Here is a 17,992-nt window from a genome sequence, read left to right as displayed (position 1 = left end):
TTTTTCTCAAATCTCAATAACAAAACATTGGTGCATGTCAGAATTTTGTGGGTTTTAAGAACACATTTTTCAGCACAGTTAGTGAATGAGGATCAATGTCCTTGGAAGTCAAACTAAAACCCACTGAGTAGATTGCTCAAAAGCCCAAAATCCATGTACTGCACCTGTTTTCTTCAGGAATATGAACCGCCAACATCTGCAGGGGCTCCACACACTGGACCACCCAGCCGTGCCTCTCATTGACCCGGGCTGTTTCCACCTTGAGGAAGGTGTTGGGCATGCGGCTCCACAGCACAGAGCTGATGGTCTGCACATCTAAACGGGGCGGACACTGGGGCACCGGGTTCTTGTGTTCACTCTTAAAGATGGCGGATGACAAAGGCATGGCATTCTGAGGAGGGGCAAACACATGGAGGGATTAAAGCGATATTCCTGTTTGTCAAACAAGCGGAGTCACATAATATTTGTTCTCCTCCAATCAACTGACACAAGAACACATCCGGTTGGAGATGCTCTTAGTATATTTGGTGCAGACGTAAGCATGCTAATATACTAGCCTAGTGGACCTAGCTAGAGGGTGTGTAGCTGCATAATCATGTGTGTGGGCTGCATAGAGTGAGATAGCATAGGGTTTAAGGAACAGGAGCATACTGTTGCCGGTAAAAATTGCATTTCCTGAACCTATACTGCATTTGTAGGATTTAGGATTCCTTCTTGTGCATTGATGTGGTATTGCAGATATCTTAAAGTTGTTGAAAATGAAAATTGAGGGGACTCCACCTTTATTTTAGACAGCTCAAACTGGAAGAGGTTAGGGCTGGTGGGTCGCACAAACACAGCGGGAAAAAGTTTGGTGTTTGGTTCCACCTGGAGCAGAGAAAAGAGAAGGATGTTAATAAAAAGATCCAAACAGGAAGTAAACAGTAAAAGCTTAAGAAGCAGCATGACTTGCGGAAAGGAGCTTAATGATGCGTCATGAAATGTATGTGTGCATGAATTTCAGAGGGTGTCGGCTGACAGGATGACTCAGCGCCGGGTATAGCCTCACAGAGTTTTTGTGATGAAGAACATAAGATTATACCCTTCAAAAGGTTTTTTAAGATTTACAATTTTTGAAGTGAACAATACAGAAGTCACAGTTATGTTAGGAAATTATACAAAGACAGAAGGTGAGTTAATCTCAAGGGCAGACTGATAGAAGGTAGAGTAGATGGACAATTTAATGAATAGAGTGGACAGGCAAAATCACAAGTAAGCTTTAAAGTTACATATTTCTGCAGCAGCACTGTTCTGTCTTACCTAAGTTTGAAAACATACAAACAAAAAAGTCCAAGATCTTAAAAAGTGTTCTGTTGAGAGCTTCTCATTTACATTATTGAAAAAAAAAAAAAAATGTAAAACAATATTTGTAAAACTGTACCCTGTTCAGCACCTGAAGGTGAAAGGTAACTAAGCACAAGTATAGTACTTACAGTAGGTACCTCTACTTTACTATAGTGTTGCCATTTGTGCTACTTCATACTTATTCCCCACTAAATGTCTGAGGCAAATACTTTTATTTGAAAACTTCAGTTACTTTGCACTTTTGGATTAATAATACAACATATAATTTACTAATACATTTTGTCCGAAGATGTTAAAAAGTAATTTAAATTATAGGGGCTTCAACATGTGATGAACACATAATTGCATCACTAGTATGATAATAGAAACTTTTTCCATTTTCACTTCACGTTTTTTTCTATGCTGATACTTTATACTTTTAAATTAAGAGCTCTATTTCATCCTTACTGACCGCCAGAGGTGGTGCTTAGCACTGAATATCTTCTGTCTCGCGCATGCGCAGGTCGAATATTTATATCAACAAAGTCACGTGTGACCTCGTATGACCCCGGAAGGCACAAGTTCAATCAATCAATCAATCAATGTTTATTTATATAGCCCAATATCACAAATGTTACATTTGTCTCAGTGGACTTTACAGTTTGTACAAAATATCAGTATGACAATACGACACCCTCTGTCCTTAGACCCTCACATCGTACAAGGAAAAACTTCCGAAGAAAACCCACAGTTTAAAGGGAAAAATGGGAGAAACCTCAGGGAGAGCAACAGAGGAGGGATCCCTCTCCCAGGACGGACAGACGTGCAATAGATGCCGTGTGTAAATTGAAAAGATAATACATTTGCAACATAGGTAGTCCAAATTTTTGGAAATGCATGTGTATATAATAGGAAGATGAATCCACGAGGATATCCATCCAGGACCTATGATCCAGGACCACAGCCACGACTCAAGATCCAGGGCTCGCGATGCAGGACAGAGGAGCGCAGGATCATCCATGTCTCCGGATCCCGGCGTATATAGACACCAAAAAGAAATACATTTGGGGAAGCTGGGTTAATCGGAACATGAGAGTACACAGGTATAGACAGAGAGAAGGAAGAAGTAAGATGTCCCCTGACAGTCTAAGCCTATATCAGCAAAACTAGGGGCTGAATCTAATCAGCCCTAACTATAAGCTTTATCAAAAAGGAAGGTCTTAAGCGCACTCTTAAAAACGGATAGGGTGTCTGCCGCCCGAACACAAACTGGAAGCTGATTCCACAAATGTGGAGCTTGATAAGAAAAGGCTCTGGCTCCCATTGTACTTTTAGAGACTCTAGGAACAACCAACAACCCTGCATTCTTGGAACGCAATGCCCTAGTAGGACAGTAGGGTATAATGAGTTATTTAAGGTAAGATGGCGCCTGCCCATTAAGGGCTTTGTAGGCGAGAAGAAGAATTTTAAATTCTATCCTGTGTTCTATAGGGAGCCAGTGTAAGGCAGCCAGAACAGGAGTAATGTGGTCCCTTTTCCTAACTCTGGTTAGTACACGAGCTGCAGCATTTTGAATCAGCTGAAGCGACTTGACTGACTTCTTGGTACACCCTGATAATAAGGAGTTACAATAATCCAGCCTTGAAGTAACAAATGCATGGACTAGTTTCTCTGCATCGTTTTGAGGCAAGATATGCCTGATTTTTGCAATGTTACGTAGATGGAAGTAGGCGGTCCTTGAAATTGATTTTATGTGGGCGTTAAAGGATAAATCCTGATCAAATATAACACCAAGATTCCTTACAGTCTCACTGGAGGCCAAATTAATGCCATCCATAGTTAGTATATCCTTAGATAATTTGTTTCGTAGATTCTTCGGGCCAAGTACAATAACTTCAGTTTTGGTCGTGTTTAACATCAAAAAGTTTAAGGTCATCCACGTTTTTAAGTCCTTAAGGCAGTCTTGAATTTTATTTAGATGATTAATTTCATCAGGCTTGATTGATAAATATAGTTGAGTATCATCCGCATAACAATGAAAATGTACAGAATGATTCCTTATAATATTGCCTAACGGAAGCATATATAATGTGAACAAAATAGGTCCGAGCACTGAGCCCTGTGGCACTCCATGGCTAACTTTGGTTTGCGTGGAAGATTCATCATTGACACGTACAAACTGAGAGCGTTCAGATAGATAGGACCTAAACCAGCCTAAAGCAGTTCCCTGTATGCCAACTGTTATGGAAATAATTATCATAAGACGCCAATTTGTAACATACAGGACAAACCTCGATGTCTGTTTACCTTCTTTAAGGACACAGGCGGCTTAGCCAATAATGTTATTGTTCCCATTCTGTGACCGGTCAATACTGGGATACAGATGGTCTGTTTTGTGGGTACACTGGGACACTTCCTTCTCTGTATTTGTGGACTCCAAGGTAAAATCTTCGAGGTCATAAGTGTCCGAGGCAAGTAGCTCTGTGTTCCCACACTGTTTAGGCTATCTCCTCAAATATGTTGTTTACTCTCTGCGAAACCAGTTAGATGGGCTGGCAAGAGAGAGGCTCTCCAGAATTGACGTGGCAACTCTACCGTGGAGTCAGAACCTCTGACTCTTGGATTTGTGATGTGAATACTCTGGTACCAACTCCAAATAAATCACAGTGGTTTGACATCAAAGCTCCGACTCTTCCCGTGTCTCCTTCCTGAGTCGGTGACTCCACTGCATGCTACACAGAAGTTTCCTCTACACCAACTAAGTGCTCTAGTCTTTGCAATAAGATATCATGGTTGATAGTATCAAATGCAGCACTGAGATCGAGCAAAACAAGAATAGAGACACGTCCCTTGTAAGAGGCTATTAGAATGTCATTTGTGACTTTAACCAGAGCTGTCTCTGTGCTATGATGTGTTCTAAAGCCAGACTGAAAATCTTCAAATAAATCATTGTTTTTTAAGTAATCACACAACTGTTTTGCGACCGCTTTCTCAAGAATTTTTGAGAGGAACGGAAGATTGGAAATAGGTCTATAATTGGCTAAAACTTCTGGATCGAGGTTGTGCTTTTTAAGAAGCGGTTTTATCACTGCTACTTTGAATGATTGTGGAACATAGCCTGATAATAAAGACATATTCATAATATTTAATAAAGAAGTGCTAATTAATGGAAAAACTTCCTTCAACAGCTTAGTTGGAATTGGGTCTAACATACACGTTGATGGTTTAGAAGAGAGAATCATTGAATTTAATTGTTCAAGGTTTATGGCTGAAAAGCATTCTAGTTTACTATCTAGTGTAATATTAGAACTTACGTTTCCGGGAGCTGTTGATAACACTATACTGGTGAAAGGCAAGAGGTCATTAATTTTGTTTCTAAGAGTAACAATTTTATCGTTAAAAAAGCACATAAAATAATTACTACTGAGTGCTATGGGAATAGAAGGCTCAATCGAGCTGTGGCTTTCTGTCAGCCTGGCTACAGTGCTGAATAGAAATCTTGCATTATTCTTATTCTCATCTATTAATGAAGAGTAGTAGGCTGCTCTCGCTTTACGCAGTGCTTTCTTATATTCATTGAGAGTAATATGCCACATTAAACGAGATTATTCAAGTTTAGTGGAACGCCATATCCTTTCAAGTTGTCTCGACTTTTGCTTTATTTTGCGGGTTTCGGCATTATGCCATGGAGCTAATCTATGTTGTTTTATTTTCTTCTTTTTCAAAGGAGCAACAGAGTCTAATTTTATTCGCAGCGCATCTGTAGCACTATCAACAACATGATCAATTTGGGGTGGTGTACATTTTGTATAAGTTTCCTCCCTTACATGCAGACATGCTATCGAGTTAAGTATTGGTGGAATCTCTTCCTTAAATTTGGCTATAGCACTAACAGATAGGTTTCTGCTGCAGGAGCTTTTGACTAATGCTTTGTAGTCTAGTGACAGTACTTCAAAAGTTACTAAGAAATGGTCGGATAAAGCAGGATTATGCGGTTCGACTAATAGTTGCTCAATTTCAATACCATAAGTCAGAACAAGGTCGAGAGTGTGATTATAGCAGTCGGTTGGTTTATTTACACTCTGACAAAAACCAACACAATCTAATATAGAGTTAAATGCAACAGTAAGGCTATTTTTATCATCGTCAACATGAATATTAAAGTCACCTACGATAATTACTTTATCTGTTTTAAGTACCAAAGTTGATAAAAACTCAGAGAATTCAGATAGGAATTCTGAATAAGGACCTGGTGCACGGTACACTGTAACAAATAAGATTGGCTGCAAAGTTTTCCAGGTCGGATGCGTAAGACTAAAAACGAGACTTTCAAAGGAGGTATAATTTAATTTTGGTGTTGTCAACTAGTTCAGTCCTTTTTCATCTTCTCGCTGCACAGGTTACTACTTTATGAGTAGAAGCCAAGCTAGCCTAATGAAAACATTTGATTATTCTAGCTCATCGCTACCTGTAGCCTTGTGATCGTCTCGATCGGAGCTGCGGGCTAAAACGCTCGCCCTCCAAAGGCTGTCCCCTTCCCAAGGGAGGGGACCGCGGTGTTCACCGCTCGGACTCCCAGGATCCTCCGGACCGGTAAAGAGCGGACGCTCCTGCACGTCAGTCGGTGAGATCCTTGCCATTTCTTTCTGATTGTGCTATCTATTCACTGCACACAATTGGTTCTTTACCCGTTCCATCCTTCAGTTAGCAGAGTGCTCTCGCTCAGGCTAACTCGCTACAGCGCTAGTGGAGAGAGTATCCCCGCTCTCCTCTCATGGCATATATACCGTTAACTGACCCTAACCCTAGTTAGCAGAGCGCTAACGCTAACTACTATTGTGCTCACTCCCCTCTCATTGTATATATTGTTTCCTGGCCTGGTTATTTACAGTCAGCTGAGTGCTCTCGCTCAGACTGACTTAAGCTGCCAGCAGCAATTAGTGTGGAGTTTTCGTTGGTACTGTCGCTATGTTTAACGGCTGTAACACCTGTATGGCTCCTCTTCAACCAGAGGATGGCCATGACCTTTGCCCCTCTTGTCTTGGCCTCGAGCATCTGAGGGAGGGCCTTTCGGAGGACCCGTGCATGAATTGCACCATCATGCCTAAGAGCTGCTAGACTAGCCGAGGTTACCTACTGAGGGTGGCCTTCCCCCTGCACAGTCGACTCCAGCCCAACCTACCCATCCTAGGCATTGGGCCGCAGAGGGCCAAGAAGAGGACTAAGCCTGATAGGCTGTCCTCCAGGGTGGACCTGCTAACTACTGAGCTAGCCCAGATGAAGTCACTCCTCCTGGCTCTCCATTCTGGTGCCCGTACAGAGCACGCCGCTGCACCCAATCCACCCATGGCTGAGCTGGTTCCAGATGACGATGTGGTCTCGATGGCAGCTTCAGCCACTAATTTGAATGAGTATGACGAGGAGGGCCCATCCCATGCTTCTGGGCCTGGCTCCTGTCCCTCAGCTCATGGATCCTCGGAGGGGGCAGATGGCCATGGGCTCCATGGGTGCCGTCATTCGCATGGCACTGGCTCACCAGCAGCTGGATGTACGGCAGCCAGAAACAGCGGCTGCCAGTGCGTTCTTCAGGCGCACTCTGGCACCCGCCACCTTTACCGTTCCTCCCTCTTGTGAGTATCTGAGGGAGTTACATGCATGCAGGAGGGACACTTATGTCGCATTTCCACTACAGTGTGGAGCTCGCTTTAAGCGTGCCGTGCCCGGCCCGTTTTTGGTTGCGTTTCCACTTGGCGTAGTTCCGGCTAGCGGGTACTATTTCACAGTTTTTCTGGCCCCATAAAATCGAGGTTCTTTCCGGGCCAACAACCAGGCTGAGTCGGGCTGAGTATGCTAAACTAGAGAGAGAATAGCTGGCAAGGGGGTTACAACTACAACAAAATCAACATATTTGACCGTAATTTAATTGTAATACACGTTTCAAAATGATACCGAAGTAACAACATACTGATACCGGTTAGTAAAAACCATGAATTAATGCTTTGACAAGTCTGCAGACACAAGCCCGGCAGGCAAAAAACCTTTTAAAATGCGTGTTTTCTAAATGGAGATCGGCTAAGCTAATGCAGTATAAGCTCCGACCGTCCACACTCACAACAATGGCCTATACAGACATAAATAAACCAGCGACTGTATTCGCCATGACAGACAGTCTGTGGTTTGTACTTGTTTAACTTTTGTCTAGTTTCTAAACAGATAAGAGGAGCTGTGAGCTTGAGTGCTAACAGCTAACGGCTGATGTTGTTTTTCTGTGGTTCTGATTGAAGATGACGTCACGGCTCCGCCTACACTGCGTTACTATAGTTACTGCCCCAGCTACTAAACTGTAATGGAAACGCAGCATAAAGTGAGCAAGTCCTAACAAGGCCTAACGAGGCCTAGCCATACCGAGCGAGGCCGAGCAAGGCCCTGTAGTGGAAATGCGCCATAAGGCTCTTTCCTGTCTTCCGTCCGATGGCCGAGCCCGGGCAGCCATGCAGGATACGGCAAGATTCGGCCTTGACCACATGCCGGCTGTTGAGCCTACCATTGTTTCCCTCATCGTTTCCCCTGACGAAGCTCTGAGGTCGGAGGCCAGGTGCCCTCAACCCCAATGTCGGGTCACTGATGACCTGCTCACTAAGACTTGCGATACAGCGGCGCGCATGGGCCGTATAGGCAATTCCCTCTCTCACCTCATGCTCGCCCTCTCAGCTTCCCTGCAGCAGAATGCTCTCAGCGCTTTCTCTACCAGCCTCAGTGACGCCTCATTAAGCGTTTGCTCTGATGTCTAGAGAGCTTGGGCGCCTGATGTCCACTCTCATCCAGACTTATCGCCAGGTTTGGCTGGCACAGTCACCCTTGTCACAGGCATGCAGGAGGACTCTCCTTGCTGTCCCAGTGGAGCTGGGGGAGCTGTTCGGTTCAGCTGCTCGAACGGACTGTCCAAGCTAGTCAGACCAGGCAACAGTTTGCAGCTCTTCGCAGAGACATGCCCCCCCCCCCCCCCCCCCGGTAGGCCTAGAGGTTCCGCGTCTGCCTCCCGAGGCCGCTCCCATCCACCGGCTCACCCCGGTGCCCACCATGGGCCTCAGCGTCCCACGAGGGGGCCGGCCCACCAGCGCGGTCCTGCTAACTCGCCCCCAAGGCAGCCTCGACATCCGGTGCCTGACCGTTGCCCCCCCAGAGCCTCCAGAGGCCGGGGGGCAAGGTACTGAGGGTCTGGGGCCGGCTGTCAGTTATTTCTCCCAGCAGCAGCTCGACTACTGGGTAGTAGTGCTGTAGCGACGCGTCGACTTCAAAATATCGTCGACGACATATTTCCGCGTTGACGCGTCGCCACCATAGACTGTATATGGTCGCCACACACACGTGGGTCACCCAAAGCAACAAGCAGTTCGCAATCGCACTTCTAATACAATGGAGACTGAAACGGCTACCAACTCCTCCTCACAGGATTGCGCACGAAGCCCTCAAACGAAAACATCTCGCCCTAGGTCTTCAAAAGCATGGGAATATTTTAAAGTTAGTCCAAAACGCAAAGATATTTATATATTTATATCTCACTGAGACTGCTGCATAGCCTAGCAGAAGCAGCAGCTAGCTGTGGTGGCTACCATTAGCAGCTAGCATTTGCTCTCCGATTTTTACATTAAAATGGAATTATGGATTATAAATTCAATTACGTACGTGTTGTGATGACTGTATTTGCTTCCCCTGTCGCGAGTCCGGATCACTCAGTGATGATACTATGTACCTACATAATCTGTGGAGTCTCAGCTTTAATCGGATATCTTGTATGTGCAGCTACGATAAGTAATAAGGGTACTTTTATCTTGAGATCTGTGCCAATGTCCGTTAGCATTTTTCGCTCAGGGGTCATTTAGATGCTTCTTATGAGACTTGTGTTTTGTTTTGGTAAACATGGTTTGTATCGTCAGTTAGCTGAGATTATTTCCGTTAATCTGGTATAACACATTAATAGGTTCTTAAATATTAAGATCCCCTGAGACACAGTATTGTGAACATTTTTTTTTTTACATTACGTTTTTTATGAATTGAACAACAGAAAAATAATCGTTCGATTAGTCGACTAATCGATCAAATAATCGCCCGATTAATCGTTTTCAAAATAATCGTTTCCCCCCAGCACTACTGGGTAGCTCAAGCTTCAGACCCCTGGGTAGATTCCACCTTAACCTAAGGGCACAAGCTTCAGTTCTGACGCCGGCCCCCAGCCTTCAGCCGGGTCAAAATGACCATCTCACAGCCCCTAGAGTAGGGGCTTCTACTCTACCTACTTCCTGGTAAGGAAGAAAGGTGGTGGCCTTCGCCCAATCCTCGATCTGAGGGGACTCAACAAGTTCCTAAAGATTTTACCTTTCCATATGCTGAGCACAGCGGATGTTCTTCGTATCGTTGCCAGGGGGGAATGGTTCGCGTCCGTCGACTTGAAGGACGCTTATTTTCATGTGCCTATTGTGCCTCATCACAGGCAGTTTCTTCGTTTTGCCTTCAGAGGCCGTCATTTCCAGTTCAGGGTGCTCCCATTCGGACTCTCCCTATCCCCAAGGGTCTTCACCAGGTGTGTCGCGGCAGCCCTCTCACCCCTGCAGTCTCAGGGTATGAAGATTCTGCCATACTTAGACGACTGGTTGATCTGTGCACCATCCCGGTTGCAGTCGACCCAGGACACGGCTCTCCTTCTCTCTCATGTCGCCCGGCTAGGCCTCAAGGTGAACATGGAGAAGAGTTGTCTGAACCCCTCTCAGAGCCTAACCTTCATTAGTGTGGCTCTGGACACAGTCACTATGCGGGCCTGTCCATCTGCTCAGCGCCTCAGACAACATCCTCCAGCTTCTTCCCCTCTTCCGAAGGGGCAGGTCTCTGGCATATATTCTCTTTCTCCGCCTCTTGGGCGCCTCTGCCCCCTGCAGAGATGGATGAACGGCCTCCACTTGGAACCCAAGTTGCACAGGCACAGAAAAATCAGGGTGTCACAACAGTGCCTCTCCACTCTATCCCCATGGAGGGAGAGGTCGTATGTGTCAAGGGGCGTGGCCATGGGCTCAATCCCTTTCCGCAGAGAGACTGTTACGACGGATGCCAGCCTCTCGGGATGGGGTGCGGTGTGGCAGAACAGGACAGCTCGTGGGCAGTGGTCTGTTCAGGACTGCACAGAACACATAAACGTGCTAGAGCTACGAGCTGTGCACCTAGCACTCAGGCACTTCCTGCCATACCTGAGGGGGAGGCATGTGCTTGTCCGCGGACAACACTACAACAGTGTATCACATAAACCACCAGGGGGGCAGGGCCGCGGGAAGTCAGTCAGAGCTGGGGGTGCGGGGGGACGGGGGAATTTCACACACGAAATGTAGCAGGTTTTTTTCTAAATCAGAAGACGATTTATTGTTGATTGAGACGCAGCCGGGTAGCAATAACAACGCACTTGAACTTTATAGCGCACACTGCGCACCGGATTTTATAACAATAACAGATGCAGAGATTAAACAGATTAAAACGGAATAATCACAGGTTTCTAACAGTGACAATTTGCACATTTTACACAATTGCAAATGTTTGTGAATTCAGCTGTGCGATATGCTAGAAAAGCGCTAAATGAACGTATTTATTTATTTTATTTAAGTTAACACAGAGCAACTATCCAAAAGTATTAATAACGAGTAACTCTGAACTTCTCTCTCAGTCTCTCTGACTCTCTCTGACTCTCTCTTCGCGTGCACACAGCATAGGCTACAGAACACCGAAGGGGGTCTTGCGCTCAAGGGTGGTGGAAATAAGTCACAGTCTGTGCAGTCATTTGTTCCTTAGCAACAGCTTGTGAGAGCAGCGCATTCATTGGTGTTCGTTTTAATGCTGCCAATTTGTTGACGGGACTTCTCATGTCCCTAAATGTTTCCCCTGCCTTTCGCCAGTTGATTTCAGGGATTTCGCCTATCCCTGTTCTTGTCTACACTGACGAGCGTCTTTTCTATTGCAGAGCAACAGAAGAAGCACACTGCATTATCATTTTCTTTTATATAATGAAGCCATGTCCACTGTTTAAACCAGCCTGAATTGAAGGATCGGGTGAATGTTTCCTTTCCAAACCGCTTGGCAGGGAATGTAAAGTCCTTGGGCTGGCAGGGCACTTCACGAGGGCAACTGAGTTATTGTTAGCTGCTGGACGGGGTGCAACGTCGTTAACAAGAGCCGTAGCCGCGGGTGTTCTCTCCTCCGGGTTGCTGGAGTGATAGTTGTCTGTGTCCACCTGCAGGGACTCCGAGTCGATAGGGTTTTTTGGTTGTTTGGCTTTGGGGCCATTAAATAAATCTAATATTCGTTTTTGAGACATACATGTAGTAGTAGGCAAGGAAAGGCAAGGCAAGTTTATTTATATAGCACCTTTCAACACAAGGCAATTCAAAGTGCTTTACAAAAAACGAAAGACATTAAGAAAATGGCATTTAAAATCAGTCATTAAAAAGAAAAGATAATAAAATAAACATTAAAAGAAAAAATACATGGATAAAAGTTACAGTGCAGTTTAAGATGTGAATAGTTCAATTAAAAGCAGCGGCAAAAATAAAAGTCTTTAGTCTGGATTTAAAAGTAGTCCTGCAGTTTTCTGGGAGTTTGTTCCAGATATTTGGAGCATAATAACTAAACGCTGCTTTTCCATGTTTAGTTCTGACTCTGGGGACAGAAAGCTGACCAGTCCCTGAAGACCTGAGAGATCTGGATTGTTCATAATTTAGCAGTAGGTCAGAAATGTATTTTGGGCCTAAACCATTCAAAGCTTTATAAACCAGCAGCAGTATTTTTGAAATCTATTCTTTGACACACAGGAAGCCAGTGTAAAGACTTCAGAACAGGAGTGATGTGATCCACTTTCTTAGTGTTAGTGAGGACTCGAGCAGCAGCGTTCTGAATTAGCTGCAGCTTTCTAATAGATTTTTTAGTGAGACCTACAAAGACACCATTACAGTAGTCCAGTCTACTGAAGATAAAAGCATGGACAAGTTTTTCCAAATCCTGCTGTGACATTAGTCTTTTAATCCTAGATATATTCTTTAGGTGATAGTAGGCTGATTTAGTAACTGTTTTAATGTGACTGTTGAAACTCAGGTGACTACATGACTCCATGACTACACCTAGATTTCTGGCTTTATCTGTTGTTTTGAACATTGCAGACTGAAGCTCAGCGCTAACTTTTATATGTTCTGCCTTGGCTCCAAAAACCATTACCTCAGTTTTATCTTTGTTTATTTGGAGAAAGTTCTGACACATCCAGTCATTGATTTGTTCAATGCACTTACTCAGTGTTTGAATTGGAGCATAGTCTCCTGGTGAAATTGTTACGTAAATATGTGTGTCATCCGCATAGCTATGGTAACTTATTTTGTTGTTTTTCATTATCTGAGCCAGTGGTAGCATGTAGATGTTAAAGAGAAGAGGCCCCAAGATGGAGCCTTGAGGAACCCCACATGTCATATTTGTCAACTCAGATGTGAATTTACCTATAGAAACAAAGTTTTTTCTGTCCTTTTAAGTAGGATTCAAACCAATTTATTACTGTTTCCAAAAGTCCCACCCAGTTTTCTAGTCGGTCGAGTAATATGTTGTGGTCAACAGTGTCAAACGCAGCACTGAGATCTAATAATACTAACACTGAAGTTCTGCCACTGTCTGTGTTTAAGTGGATGTCATTGAAGACCTTTACAAGAGCAGTCTCAGTGCTGTGGTTTGGACGAAAGCCTGACTGGAACACATCGAAACAACTATTTAAATGCAAGAAATTACTCAACTGTTGAAAAACAACTTTTTCAATGATTTTACCTAGAAATGGCAGGTTTGATATGGGCCTGTAATTGTTCATTACTGAAGCATCTAGATTATTCTTTTTTAAGAGCGGTTTAATGACTGCAGTTTTAAGGGTCTGTGGAAAAATACCTGAGTAAAGAGATTTGTTTACTATATGAAGTAGATCTGAGGCCATGCATCTTTGAAAAATCCTGTTGGAATAATATCAAGGCAGCAGGAAGAGGATTTCAGAATTTGAATAATGTCCTCTAGGTTTGTATCATTAATCTGATGGAATTGTGTCATGGTGTTTGCATTGATATTAGGTGGACATAGGAGTAAAAGCTCCTCCCCCCTCCTCACTTCTGTCAAGCGACTTTGTTACCCACTTTGAAAAAAAGGTTAATGATATTCGCTCTTCTTTTTCTGACTCACCTTTACTCACCGCTGGGTCACCAGACCTTCCTTCCACCAACACACTAACCTCCTTTTCCCCTCTCTCTCCAAGTGAGGTTCTTACCCTCATTACCTCTGCCCGCCCTACCACCTGTCCTCTGGACCCTATCCCTTCAAACCTCCTTCAGACTATCGCTCCTGATATTCTACCGTTTCTCACCCATTTCATCAACACTTCTCTAACTTCTGGTCACTTTCCAAACAGTCTCAAGGAGGCAAGAGTAAACCCTCTCCTAAAGAAACCCACTCTCAACCCGTCTGATGTTATAAACTACAGGCCTGTCTCTCTACTCCCGTTCCTGTCTAAATCACTTGAACGCGCTGTCTTTAAACAACTCTCCTGTTATCTCAATCAGAACAACCTTCTGGATCCGCACCAGTCTGGTTTCAAGGCAGGTCACTCCACAGAAACTGCTCTCATTGCTGTCACGGAGGAACTGCACACTGCCAAAACTGCATCCCTCTCCTCTGTCATCATCCTGTTGGACCTGTCTGCTGCATTCGACACGGTGAATCATCAGATCCTCCTTCGCACTCTCCAAAAACTTGGAGTTTCAGGCTCTGCACTTTCCCTCCTCACCTCATACCTGAAAGACCGTACCTACAGGGTGACTTGGAGAGGGTCTGAGTCCGACCCTTGTCAATTAACTACGGGGGTCCCTCAGGGCTCTGTTCTTGGTCCCCTCCTCTTCTCCTTGTACACAAACTCGCTCGGATCAGTCATTAGCCCGCATGGTTTTTCTTACCACTGCTACGCTGACGACACCCAATTAATTCTGTCCTTTCCCCGCTCAGAGACCCAGGTCGTCGCACGCATCTCTGCTTGTCTAGCTGACATCTCTCAGTGGATGTCTGCTCACCACCTCAAGCTCAACCTTGACAAGACTGAGCTGCTCTTCCTCCCGGGAAAAGATTGTCCAACTCTTGACCTGACAATCAACATCGGCACCTCAGTTGTTTCCCCGACTCAGACTGCAAGGAATCTGGGTGTGACCCTAGATAACAACCTGTCCTTCACTGCAAACATCGCTGCTACAACCCGCTGCTGCAGATACACGCTTTACAACATCAGGAAGATACGTCCCCAGCTGACTCAGAAAGCGACTCAGGTTCTGGTCCAGGCTCTCGTCACCTCACGCCTAGACTACTGCAACTCCCTCCTGGCTGGTCTACCTGCATGTGCCATCCGACCTCTGCAGCTCATCCAGAATGCAGCGGCTCGTCTGGTTTTCAACCTTCCTAAATTCTCCCACACCACTCCGCTCCTCCGCTCCCTTCACTGGCTTCCGGTAACTGCTAGAATCCACTTCAAGACACTGGTACTTGCTTACCATGCTGCGAATGGATCTGGCCCTTCCTACATCCAGGACATGGTTAAACCGTACACCCCAGCGCGTGCACTACGCTCTGCATCAGCCAAACGACTCGTTGCGCCCTCGCTGCGAGGGGGACCCAAGTTCCCATCGGCGAAAACACGTGGGTTTGCTATCCTGGCTCCAAGATGGTGGAATGAGCTCCCCATTGACATCAGGACGGCAGATAGCTTGCACATCTTCCGGCGCAAACTGAAAACTCATCTCTTTCGACTCCACTTCGAGCGTTAGAACGATTAACGAAGCACTTTTATACTAATAAAGGACTGGATTACCTAAAGCCAGTTGAGTAGCACTTGAAATGTTTAGCTCTATGAAACCTGATGTACTTATATGATTCTGTTTTCTTCAAGGTTGTGTCTTCCTGGTCGAATGTACTTATTGTAAGTCGCTTTGGACAAAAGCGTCAGCTAAATGCAATGTAATGTAATGTAATGTAACATAGGGACATTTGCTGTACCTGATGCAGAGGCACTGACTGCTTGTCTGATTTTATGAATTTTGTCAGTGAAGAAGGAGGCAAAATCATTGCATGCCCTGGTGGATAGAAATTCAGAGGCTACTGACACTGGGGGGTTAGTTAGTCTGTCGACGGTAGCAAACAAGGCATGTGCATTGTTTTTGTTTTTGATAATGATGTCAGAGAAGAAAGACTGTCGTGCGTTTTTCAATTCCAAATGATAAAGGCCAAGTCTCTCTTTATAGATTTCAAAGTGAACCTGGAGATTTGTTTTCGCCACCTACATTCAGCTTTTCGACACTCTCTTTTTTCTGCTCTCACGGTTATGGCCTTTCTCCATGGAGATATTTTCTTCCCAGTCACTTCCTTTACCTTAGTTGGAGCAATGGCATCTATAATATTTTACATTTTTGAATTAAAATGATCTACTAGCTCATTTACTGAGATGTTAGCAGGGGCAAGTGTGGAAGAAAAATTCTGAGTAAACATTTCCCTAGTATTTTCAGTTAAATATCGCTTTGTGGTTATCTCTTTTTGAACATTTTTGTGAACAGAAATAGAGCTCTCAAAGAACACACAGGAATGATCAGAGAGTGCAACATCAGTCACCACAACCTTAGAGATATTCAGACCCTTTGAGATAATTAAGTCCAGAGTGTGCCCCTTAGTGTGAGTGGGCTCCGTCACATGCTGAGTCAGTCCATAGTTATCAAGAACACAAAACAGTTATTTAGCCCCTCTGTCCTGGGGGTTGTCAACATGGATGTTAAAATCACCAACAATGACTAGACGGTGAAAGTCAATACATACTAAAGACAGCAGTTCAGTAAAGTCATCAAAAAAGCTTGCACAGTATTTGGGTGGTCTATAGATATTTAGGAACAGAGCTCGAGAGGAGTATTTCAGCTGAAGGGCCAGATATTCAAAAGAAGCAAAGTTCCCATAAGATGTCTTCCTGCATTGAATGGAATCATTGAACAGAATAGCAACTCCACCCCCTTTCTTATGCATTCTTTCCTGACTCATAAAACTAAAGTCGGGAGGGGTTGATTCGATAAGAACAGCTGCACTGTTATTTTGTTCAATCCAAGTTTCCGTTAAAACATAAAATCAAGATTGTGCTCAGTGATAAAATCATTGATTAAAAATGTTTTTCCTGCCAGAGACCTGACATTTAATAAAGCTAGTTTAAGTTTGTTAGATACACTATCAGTAAGATTTTTTGTGACAAGCTGTGGCTGACATGGAATCACTGCTAAATTTGTTAAACTCACACAAACGTTTGAGCACTTCCTGTTTCTAAGCTGATTCACCGCTCTTAATCTATTACCTATCAACACAGATATCGGCAAAGCTACTGGCAGGCAGGGCCCTGGCATGTCCTGGAAAGAGTTGAGAGTGCCATACGCCCTTGAGCCTGGACCCAGCACATATCAGTAAGAGTTTGTTGCGTTTTGTACACACACATCCTTATCAGGCTTCGGAGACTGCAGATGCTTTCTTGAAGGGAGGGGAGGTGGTTGACGTCGGCACGGTGATGGAGACGGGGGAGATGGTGCGGGGATAGAGGACATGCTGCCAGGGGGGGGGAGGTGGTTGACGTAGGCACGGTGATGAAGACGGGGGATGGTGCGCGTCTCTGCGGTGATTTTGGTGGGCGTCGTTGAGGAGCGGGGGTAAAGGACATGCTGCCAACCCTGCGTATCGCCTTAGTTTGGTCTTTGAACTCCAGGAAGGAATCGGTGCCAACCCTCTGTATCTCCTTCGTGTGTTCAGCGATCTCCAGGAGGGTGGGCGAGGGTGAAAGGGTGAACGGAGAGTAGAGAGAGCTGTGGGGTGAAGGAAGAGTATCCTCAGAGGTGATAGGGAGGGTAAAGGGCGGTGGAGACTCCTCTATTTGTCTCCCATAATCAAGACATTCCTCAGGCGGGTGCAGTGATAGATTTTCAAGGTTTTCTGAGCGATGTGTTGTGTCTTTCTCTTGTTTTGATTCCTCTTGTTGCTTGTCCTTGGCAGAGGGAACAGATTGATGACGTAGGCAGTTGAATACGTTAGAGATACACAATTTCACTCCTGACTTGTTCAGATAAACTCCATTTGCCTTAAAAAGATGTCTGCGGTCCCAGAAAAAGTTAAAGTTGTCAATAAAATTGACAGAATGGTCAGTACAGACAGTTGAAATTCAGGTGTTCAGTGCAAACAATCTGCTGAATCTCTCCACTCCTCTTCTGACTGGCGGTAGAGGGCCACTGATGAACACCTCTGCATTTAGAGAGCTGACAGTTTCCAACAGACATTTAAAGTCTTTTTTCAGCACTTCTGATTGTTGTTTCACAACATAATTTGTTCCAATGTGCAGTACCACATTCTTCACAGGCGGATGTTCAGCCCCAATATGCAGGATCTTCTCAGCCAAGTCAGAGACCATATCCTTGGGAAAACTACTTGGGAAAACTACTTTGGTGTTGTTCTTACTACACAGACTTTTTACATCTCTTACAGCAGAGTCACCCACAATCAGAGTTGCAGGCCCAGTCGTTAGCTTTCCTTCTAGCCTTTTACTTTTGGAGTAGCTATT

At 44.7% G+C, this 17,992-nt stretch overlaps 1 protein-coding gene across 5 annotated transcripts in view; it reads right to left on the bottom strand.

Moving 5' to 3' along the window:
- LOC117550154 (ryanodine receptor 3-like) overlaps window positions 1-17,992 on the bottom strand; it is a 148,992-nt gene that overhangs the window by 54,350 nt on the left and 76,650 nt on the right. For all 5 annotated transcript variants that reach the window (XM_034222497.1, XM_034222498.1, XM_034222500.1 and 2 more), the window contains 2 exons: window positions 781-867; window positions 165-391 (listed from right to left, as the gene is read on the bottom strand). In XM_034222497.1, coding sequence (XP_034078388.1) covers window positions 165-391; window positions 781-867 — 314 coding nt within the window. The remainder of the gene's footprint in view (window positions 1-164; window positions 392-780; window positions 868-17,992) is intronic.

This window comes from Gymnodraco acuticeps, unplaced genomic scaffold (assembly GCF_902827175.1).
Source record: "Gymnodraco acuticeps unplaced genomic scaffold, fGymAcu1.1, whole genome shotgun sequence".
Taxonomy (NCBI): domain Eukaryota; kingdom Metazoa; phylum Chordata; class Actinopteri; order Perciformes; family Bathydraconidae; genus Gymnodraco; species Gymnodraco acuticeps.
This window is presented reverse-complemented; position numbering and strand designations above follow the sequence as displayed.